A 10,446-nucleotide genomic window follows, 5' to 3' on the forward strand; every position below is an offset into this window, starting at 1 on the left:
TTTCTTTACTTTCAGAGAGCGAAACCTTGCTAAATGTTCCTCATCATTAAAAAAAATGAAAAAGAAGTCAGAAGGAGAACTGTCATGTTCCAAGGAGAATTGCCCCTCTTTAGTTACAAAGATGAATTTTCACAAGACTAATCTAAAAGGTATTCCAAGTCTCTAAATTAATTTATGCTAAGAACTTTTCATGGTTGTAGTCAGTACTTGCAAATGTCATACACTTGCCCTGACGAACAGTTGAACTTAAATATTGGACTTGGTCCAGGACATACCTTCCTGGATAGCATATTATTTTCTTGAATTGTCATTTATACAAAGAATGTGATCGTTTAATATCTGGTAAATTGGAGTATTCCTCCCTTTCTTTTCTGTCCCTGCCTTTCCAAATACTAAACACTGTATAGCACTCATAGAGCTCGTTCCAGACTTGCCCGCCTTACTTTTCTATTCCACCTCAACCTGTGCTGCTTCCAGTCAGTGTCTTCTGATTTGAAAGTATAATTCTGTCTTCATCTCGTTCAGTCCTAGACATTCTGTGAACAAAGAATGAAGAGTAGGCTATGTTACATAGCTGTGTTAGGCATATGGGCTCTTTTCTTCCAGGCATTGAGCCCAGACTATGAAATGTGTTTGGCTTTTGGTTCTAACTATACTGGAACCCGAGCACCTAAACGATGGAATAACAAGAATACTGTTGTAATAATTCACTCTGGCACCTCTTTTACTTTGCCACCTCTTAACTTGAAAATATAAATTATCCTCCAAGAGGCTATACCTGGCCAAAATAAAATGCTGAGTCTCTCTTGTTTATGAGCTATATCATGCTTCTAATACAAATATTAACATCATGTAATCCCATGGAAAATAGCGATGGTGAAGCTCTTACCTTTCAACGTGATATAAGTTCATAAGTGTGCACAAAATCAAAATAACTGTCTATTTGGCTCAAAATATGAAAAATGTATTAGATGAGAATTCAGATATTAACTTCACAAATCAGTGTCCTTTTTCTTTGTTTTATTGTTGCACAAAATAAAATGAATATGAATGACTTTAGACTGAACAGCAGAAGGAACTGAGAGAGGAAGAGAACTGAGAAATAGAGAAAAACTTCAAAAGCTTTGCTATGCATGTAAAAGAAATGTTTTGGTAGAAGGTACAGAGATTATCTGTAAAAATGTGCTACTTAGTATTTTCTAGCGAGAAAAAAATTGATTCACTATTTCATCTTGGTTTTTAAGCAATCAGATTTTTTTTTAAATTCCCTTTACATCAAACTGTCACTCATCTTATTAATTTGGGTATAACAGAGATGGACATAGATAATTCTAGCCAGTAGGTACTAATTGCATCTCTCCTGGCAAAAACCTTACCATTTTATTTGTAACTTTTGTTCAGCTTTAAATGGTACGGGTGATTTTTTTTTTTCATAGAGAGAGAGAGATGGGGGGTGGGGGGAGTGTGTGTGTGTGTGTGTGTGTGTGTGGTGTGTTTATATTAAGATTCCTCCATTTCTCCCTCTCTGAGCTGCTGTAGCCAAGCCAGACAGCCTATTGAGAAGCAGCAAACCATCTGTTAATGGATTTGAAGTTCTGAATTATCCTTGAGTGTGTAGAGGCACTCGTGCTTAGCCAGAAACATTCATTTGAATTAAGCTATAAATGCAGTATAAAAAAGAGCCATACATTTAACGTAGGTTCATGAATAAATTTAAGAGAGGGCAATTGCACTCTAAACTTTTATTGCTCAAAACCCAGTATTTTTGGTGTGCTGTGATCATTTGGGGGTTTTATAGCAGTATTGAAGCTTTAAACCTTGAACTAGGGGGAGACAATGCCTGTATTAAACCTTTTGCCGTAGAATTTCACTACTGAATTGCTGATAAAACAGAAGCCCTGTGGAGTGGCGGGGTTCCCTTCCACCACTACCCTTCTTTTTTTAATGCAAGAAATGTTTAAACTAGTCAAAAGGAAAACTCAATAAATAATTTTCTGGCATGGGGCCAGATCTCTTAGTTCATGCCCTTTGATTATTTTCTTTAGTTGATATCTTGTCTTCTCTGGAATAATCTATTAATTTTTTATGGCAGGAGAAACAGCCCTGCATAGAGCTTGCATAAATAACCAAGTGGAGAAATTGATTCTTCTTCTCTCTTTGCCAGGAATAGACATCAATGTTAAAGGTAAGTTCTAAATCTTCATGATGTAATCCACTGTCTTAAAATTTGTGATATTAAATAGTTTTATGTCACATTAAGAGAAATAGTTTGAGTTAATTTTCCTAAGAAATCTTTAAAATATTGACATTAGCAAAATCAAGAAATGAATCATTCATATTATTTATAGCTAATGATACAGAACCATTTTTTGTGTCCATATTTTGATCATATCCAAATATTAATATTTAAAAATTGTCTATGTAATTTTTCTTAAAGGTAGAAATATGGATTACACACTAGGCATTTTTATCAAAGTTTTTTTTTTTTTTTAATATGGAATACTTAGGATCTCAGGCTGATAAGAGAAATAGAGCATCAGTACTTTACTACCAGAAGTCCTACTTCTGCTGTTTTAAAACTTGCCTTGATTTCTAATTTAGACAATGCTGGCTGGACGCCTTTGCATGAAGCCTGTAACTATGGCAACACAGTGTGTGTCCAGGAAATTTTGCAACGTTGTCCAGAGGTAGATCTGCTCACTCAAGTGGACGGGGTGACTCCTTTGCATGATGCACTGTCAAACGGACATGTAGAAATTGGCAAGCTGCTACTACAGCATGGGGGTGAGTGCATTTATGCTAAATGGGTTTTGATAAATTATCCAGTTTTTTGATGAATCCCCCTGAGATATAGCATTTTACATTTAAAATCTGTAAGATAAGATGCCTTTATTTCCTGTTACTGAAAATTAAAAATAAAAATTTTCCTAGAATATAAACATCTTTTCTTAGTAGAGATAAAAGCCTTTGCATAATATACTTATTTATGTATGTATTATTAACCCTATTTAGCTTCATGTATAAGGGTATATTTTTGAATGGGTGTGCTGGTTTTAAGTATTAATCCCTTTACTTCAAGTGTGTAATGTCTTTGTGAACCAGTCATTTCTGAGAGCTTATTAATAGATAGATATAAATGTTCAATTGTGATTACTAGGATTTCTTCACTCTTGTTTTCTAACTCAGTCTTATTTTTATGAGTCATTTCTTTACAGACTATAAAAAATGATATTCTAGAATATTTTTCTTCATTCACATTTTGCAGTCAGTTTAAGTTCAGGTAGGAGGATTTTTCCAGTGGTAATATAACTATCGTGCAGGAGTTTTGTGAAAGAACTAACTTAAGCTTAATATTTATCTACTGCTGTTTCTGCTGATTTTTGATCTTGGCTTCCACTAAACCCCTTTGTTTTCCATGACATTCTTCTTATATCTGAACTGAATAACATAAATTTTACATCAAAATGTTTGAAACAGACTTGAGGTTTAAAAAAGAAAGACAAAAGAAAACTGATGACTAGCTTATAGGACAAAAATGTGTATAAATTTCTTGTTGCTTTTATTGGTACTGATTGTAACTTGGAATTTTACATGATTTTATCCCATAATTAAAGCATTCGATTGTGCATACAAACAAAAAGCATGTTTTCTTTCGATGTCTTGTTTACTCTGTTCCTGTCTGCTGAAGGTAGTGCAGCATGTGGCGTGGCAGCCCAGGACAGTTGCTTATTTATGAGCTTCTCCTGCCCCCTAAAGGCCTTCGTGTGTCTGTTGTCCTGACACGGTTTCATAATCAGTATGTTTTGCAGTTCCGGCCTTCTTTTTTTTATTATTGTATGCTTACTAAATCATAATGTTCTGCCTCCTAAGTGTTTTATTTTTCTGCTCATCTGTGTACTTGACATTCAAGCCAGTGTTTGGTCTTGGCTTTATATGGGTCTAAACGCTGTTAGGGCCGTTATTGTGTTAAGTCCGGTTCTTCAGTACAGTATGGCATTATACCAACCATGGTGAATATTTCTAGAGCCCCCAGTAAAGAATATAAATAAATGAGTTCCTTGTCCTAGGAGAGAAAATCTGCTTGTACTTGCATTTATCAGGTATATGGGCAATTGTACAGACTATCTTTGCCTTAGTCACTTTCTGGATTTGGACCTGTCAATTGGTTTGACATTATCATTGCAGTAACTACATTTATCTACTCATTATGAGTTACTCACTCTTGAGAGCAATGATTTTTAAGAATGTATTTACATCTCCAAAAATGTTTACTTTTGGTATCCTGCATCCATAATTTTTTTAAGTTACTTAGATTTTTTTTTTAAGATTAATTCATGTATTTCTTTTTTTTTTTTTTTTTTTTTTTGACAGGCAGAGTGGACAGTGAGAGAGAGACAGAGAAAGGTCTTCCTTTGCCGTTGGTTCACCCTCCAATGGCCGCCGCAGCCAGCGCACTGCGGCTGGCGCACCGCGCTGATCCGAAGGCAGGAGCCAGGTGCTTCTCCTGGTCTCCCATGGGGTGCAGGGCCCAAGCACTTGGGCCATCCTCCACTGCCCTCCCGGGCCACAGCAGAGAGCTGGACTGGAAGAGGGGCAACCGGGACAGAATCCGGCGCCCCAACTGGGACTAGAACCCGGGGTGCCTGCGCCGCTAGGTGGAGGATTAGCCTATTGAGCCGCGGCACCGGCCTAATTCATGTATTTCTTGAAAGGCAGAGTAATCTATGCCACAATACCAGGCTGGAAAGAAATGTAATTTTGATTCAGAATTCTGTTTTTTCCATAAATTATGCTATCAGTGGTTAATCTTTATGTACATTGTGTATCTTGGCTACTGTATATGTCTGACTAGAGTCTCCATTAAAAGTTTCTGCAGTTACAGTCTATTCTCTGACAGTATCTTCTCTGTTACAGTGGTAGTACCTCCTGACGATGTCTGCTAGTACTAAACCTTTATATCCAGTGTAACATTTTTATTGCCAGGTGTATAAGTAGTTGTAAGACCTCACTGACAAAGGTACAGATTACTCCTATCCTTTACAGTGTGGTTTGCCCCCTCACATCACCCTTTACTACCTGGGTGATAAACTCTCCAGTGCTTTCCAAGTAAGTGGTTAAATGGCTTTAACTAGGACAGAGGGATGGGATCTGAGTTTGATCCAGAAGAATTAACTCTTGATTTTTTGTGGAACAGTTACCTACACTAAAAATTGAACATAAGCACAGGGTGAAGGGGAAAATGTATTCTATCTCTGTACAGGCCTTTACATTCTTTGCACTGCCAGAATCACTTCTCAGCAGTGGAAAGGGGCACCACTGTTTCCTCTTGGAGATGTTCTGAGAAGACACTTACCTAGAATTTGTGATCAATTTGTTGTTAATTCCTTCTGGGAACACTGAAATTCTGTTTTAACATGGCAGTTGATGAAGTTCTATAAAAACTTTTCTTCTTTATTGTCATAAATACTTATTTAAGGCATATACTTTCAGGCAAACCTCTTTGGGCAATTAACTAGAATTTTTCTTTTTTAATGCACCTATATTCAGCAGTCAATATGTACAGCTAGTTAATTATGTCAACATGAGTTAGTACAAAATATGATTGTTAACAGAACCCTGATGTTTTGTGGGGTGGATGGAGATAAGGAAAACCACTATTATGCTGCTAACATAAAAATGTTTTAACATTTTGCATTTTGTTTTTTATAGGCCCTGTGCTTTTACAGCAGAGGAACTCTAAGGGGGAGTTGCCCTTGGATTATGTGGTATCACCTCAAATCAAAGAAGAGCTGTTTGCTATGACAAAGATAGAGGATACAGTAGAGAACTTCCATGCACAAGCAGAGAAACATTTTTACCACCAGCAGCTTGAATTTGGTTCATTTTTACTTAGTAGAATGTTGTTAAACTTCTGTTCAATTTTTGATTTATCCTCAGAGTTCATTTTAACTTTCAAAGGGTTAACTCATCTTAATGAACTGCTTATGGCTTGTAAAAGTTACAAAGAAACCCCCAGTGCTCATACTGACTGGTTATTAGACCTTTATGCTAGAAATATAAAGACATTGCAGAAGCTGCCAACTATTCTTAAGGAACTTCCTGAGAATTTGAAAGTGTGTCCTGGAGTACACACCGAGGCCTTATTGGTGACCTTGGAAATGATGTGTCGATCAGTCACTGAGTTTTCATGATGATGCCAAAAAGTATGAGTCAATGTTCTAAACCTGTTCAGTTTGCTTTGTCATCCTTTATGGGCTTCATAGTGTATTACCCACTAATTTATTTATTGACAGACTTTACAGACAGCTTTGCTAAATTTTAACAGCACTTGAAGCACTTCTGCAAAACTATAGTATGGGCTTCTTTTTCAGTATGTGAGATTTGACCCAAAAGTCAAAATAGTTCTGTTTGATACACTGCTTTCATTAATCTTTTTTTGTTCTGAAAGTGATATTATTTATCTATTTATATTGTATATGTACAAAAATTAATTTAATTTTTTTTTTCAAATCAAAATGTAATGTCTGTCCTCTTCTAAGGTGATCTAGATCTTAGAATCATGGCAAGGATACTCATACAAATGTGCACCTTTAAATATGTAGTTCCCTGTTTCTTCTCTGTAGGTGGTTGGACTAAAATACGTATTTTAGTTTTGTGCATTTCTAAAATAAACATTTCTAAAATTTATAAATAACACTCTTTTGGCTTTTAAATACATAGAATATGCAAAGTCTTGACAATTCAGTCACTTGATCTTTTTAGTTTTCATAGTTGACATACAAAATACATTACTGCTTCATGTAACCAGTGTTCTGTAAGTGAAAATATTCTGCATAATACATTTTATTAAATATTAAGATTAAAAGTGGCATCTAAGTTATAGATTTGGGATTATCCAAAGTCATAGTGTGTGGTATAAATTTAGAGGGTAGTAATGCTTCAATTCGTTTTTGATCCTAATGGCAGTTTGTAGTATTACTAAAAGAAAGTGGAGGGGCGTGGATCTCAACTACTTTTGAAATTGGAGTTGCTTTACTAGTGGGACTAAGTTATATTGTGATGCAGGTGGAAAAGAAACATTAAAATTTCCAAATAACTTTCATGTAACCAAAGTGATGATATTACAGCAATTAATCTAAAGAAGCACACTTAAGTTTTATCTTGAAAATAGATCTTCCAACAAGATACAAATGCTCAGCATCTTATTACTAGATTTATAATCTGATATACCTGTTTGCCTGTTTGCCTGTTTTTAAATGTTACTTTTTATACATACTGTCAAAGATATTAGTTGCTTCTGTTTAGCTTTCAAATTTGACTCCATGCAAATCCCTTTTTATTTATTTGATCTCCAAAGTATTAAAGAAAAAATGATTTATTGGAAACTATCTGAAGGATTTTAAAATACTCGGAGTAAAATACGTCCCCAGAAGATGAATAAGAACATTTTTAATCCCAAGACATCTGGGATAATTGCTTGGTAAAATAATTTAAATTTAAGAACATAGGCTTTGACATCAGACACGGTTTCAAATCTTGTCCAGATTCTTAGTAACTAATTACAAGTGAATCCTCCTCTGAGCTTTGGTTTTTTTGCAAGTCTGATGGCAATAAAACTATGTATACTTGTCATGATAGTATTGTTAGCTAATCACACTGTGTGACACTTAATAAATAGTGCTTTTTCTATTTCTTACCTCTTTTGCTTATAATGAACCATTTAAACAAAAGGCAAAGATAGTAATTTCTTTAGTTGGTATAATTCCAAAGCATTGTGAGTTGCGGTTTAACAATGTTCAGAAAAAAGTAGTTTGCTAAATTAGATACTTACTAAATAAGTATGTTTATTTGTTATTTGCATTAATATCTCATAACTGTTGTATGAGAACATACAGTATAAAACACTCAAATGCCACTGAGGACTGTACCTTTAAGAAGGTATCATTGTAGTTTTGCAATTCCTCAGAATTCCAACTTAGCATACATAGATTGCTATGTTCTGTTGCCTAGCTAACAATACCAAGATGAGTATGGATTTAAACCTGCGAGGAAAAACCAGAGTATTCCAATAGTATTGCAAAGTGTCAGTCTTCTTCCTTAACATTTTATTATAGAAACCATAATAATTGCCTTAAATGAATATTAGAAATAGAAGAAATTCTAAGTAAGTAAATATAATTCAGAGTCTTTCTGAGTCCCAGCATTTCTGCTGGAGACTTCTCGAAGTTGCAACTGAAGACAAGGCTGAGTAATGCTATTCGTCACACTCTGCCAGGTTTGGCATCATGGTTCCATGTAATTGTTTAGGGACAAGATGCCTAGTAGAGCCCTTGTTACAATATAAATAAAGCCTGGAAGGAGATGTCTGAGTTGTTAAGATACAGCTTTTCCCCATGCAATGTTTATGGGCCATTCTATCTTAGAAAGGATCTCTTCAAAGTTAGAGTTCTCTCTGTATGTTAATTCTTAATTTCCATAGCAGAAAAGAATGACCCAAGTATAAACATTTTCTGCCATTTCTCTAACTCCAAGGTGAATAGGAAAACATTTTTCTCGTATAAATCATACATGAAAGCAGTCATTCTAAATTCATTTTTTCTTGAATAACTGCTTAGTAGTAGGTGCTATGTTGGATAGGGATTGACTGTTCAAAGGAGAAAGACATACAGTCTGGGAAGGTAAATTAGGCTTAAATAATTTTGAGTTTTATTGTTTATGGTATCCACTGTTGGAAAAAAATTCGGTCTTAGATGGTTCTTAAATTTGTAGTAATAATTGACTTCTGGTTTTTGAATCTGAATTAATCAAATAGTTTACTCCTATTGTTCTAGAGTAGATAAAATGTGGGCTGTGCTTTTTTGCTCTTAGTAAACAAATACCCAGTCTTAAGTAAAGATAAGTGCATTAATGCTAATACTTTTATATAGAGTACAGAGAATGCGTGCTACTTTTCTTTATGCTGTTATAGAAAGTTAAATGAATACCTTCACATGAAAAAAATTACTGGTAGAATATGCAATCCCTATGCCTTCATACACCTTTCCAGGTAAGTGATGAACTTGATGAGAGCCTGTCCTTGTTGCTCCTTAATCAGTGGAAAGGGGTCACCTTTGAGTGACACGCGGCACTCCTTCCCTCCGGCATTTATCACGGACCTTCCACGCCACTCGCACCTCCTGCTGACATGGAGCTTGCAGAAACTTGGAACAATAATTGTTTTTATAACAAATGTGGATTGAGTTAGAAAGGTCAGAAATGGCATTATTGGAATTAGGCTGTGCCTGGTGATGTCAAAACTGGATACATGGAATAGTTAACTAGTCCTTGTAAATCAAATTATGTTATCAAAAAATTCATCTTGTAGGTTAAAATGAATTGTGATGGGAGGATGTACTTTGGTGGCTGTTTGCTCTGATACAGATTTAGAGATTTTTAGGTTTAAAAATAATTAGAAGAAGGTATAGTATGTTTTACTTGATTCCAAGCATAGAGCTTTCAGGATGCTGCAAATTCTACTCAAGGAAATAAACATCTCAATATTTCTATCAATCTTAGTCATTAGATGTTTAAAAACAGTTTGCAGTCTTAAATGCTGACCTTATATGAACATCCAAAATAAGTTTCACTCATGCATCTCAGTTTGTGAAAACGCCAAGCAACATAAACCCATACCCATTTCTTGAGATACCTGAATTTATGTGACTTGTTTGAGTGGGAAAGAAAAACATTCTGCTAAATTGTTTGGAAAAGAGATTTGTTATATTTAGCAGAAAATCAAATGATTAGCTTTATCATGGAAGAATCTCCTATTTGGGAATATTTTTGTAATATAGGCTGTTTGCATTATTTTGTATATTTGAATTCATTTATGATAGGTCTTTTTTTCTTAGCTTAAGTATATAGTTTTAGTACACTTCACACTGTTTCAAAAAGAAAAAAGGAAGTATCACTCAGCAGTTGACACAAATGGCTTTTTAAAAATGTGCTATTGAAGATCTCCCGTTTTTTAAATGAAACTATGGTGAATTTTTTCCTGTGTTTCTAAGCTACTTGCTGAATAAAACTCCATCTATTAAATAAACAGTGACTAGTGATCAGATAGAAAAATTTTTATAGTAAAATAATTATATAGTGCTGTTTATATATACAAAATACTGCCCTTAACAAACATGGACCCCAAAAGAGTCCCTTACTTAAGCATCTATAAAAAGCTGTTTCTAATAGAATTGAAACATTTCCTCCAAATTTTTTGGTTTTGTGTAGTGGTCCCCAAATTTTTTTAGGATGTTGAACTCGGATTTGGTATGTCTAATCTTCCTTCAGAGACTGTCTAAATTGGATCAAGTGAGCATTAATGCATAATGAGTGCTAAACATCAGTAGAGGATGGATCACAACTTTGGAACATACAATTTAGTTATACTAAAAAATAGAAGGTTTAAAAAAC

The 10,446-nt window shown here is 34.7% G+C and overlaps 1 protein-coding gene across 4 annotated transcripts in view; it reads left to right on the top strand.

Moving 5' to 3' along the window:
- Window positions 1-6,691, top strand: part of SLF1 (SMC5/6 complex localization factor 1) — an 83,408-nt gene extending 76,717 nt beyond the window's left edge. For all 4 annotated transcript variants that reach the window (XM_008261942.5, XM_070056465.2, XM_017344601.4 and 1 more), the window contains 4 exons: window positions 16-149; window positions 2,093-2,185; window positions 2,602-2,784; window positions 5,710-6,691. In XM_008261942.5, coding sequence (XP_008260164.4) covers window positions 16-149; window positions 2,093-2,185; window positions 2,602-2,784; window positions 5,710-6,191 — 892 coding nt within the window. In that variant the 3' untranslated portion in view covers window positions 6,192-6,691. The remainder of the gene's footprint in view (window positions 1-15; window positions 150-2,092; window positions 2,186-2,601; window positions 2,785-5,709) is intronic.
- Window positions 6,692-10,446: the final 3,755 nt, after the last annotated feature.

This window comes from Oryctolagus cuniculus, chromosome 14 (assembly GCF_051225735.1).
Source record: "Oryctolagus cuniculus isolate XC-2025 breed Fujian yellow rabbit chromosome 14, ASM5122573v1, whole genome shotgun sequence".
Classification (NCBI taxonomy): Eukaryota; Metazoa; Chordata; class Mammalia; order Lagomorpha; family Leporidae; genus Oryctolagus; species Oryctolagus cuniculus.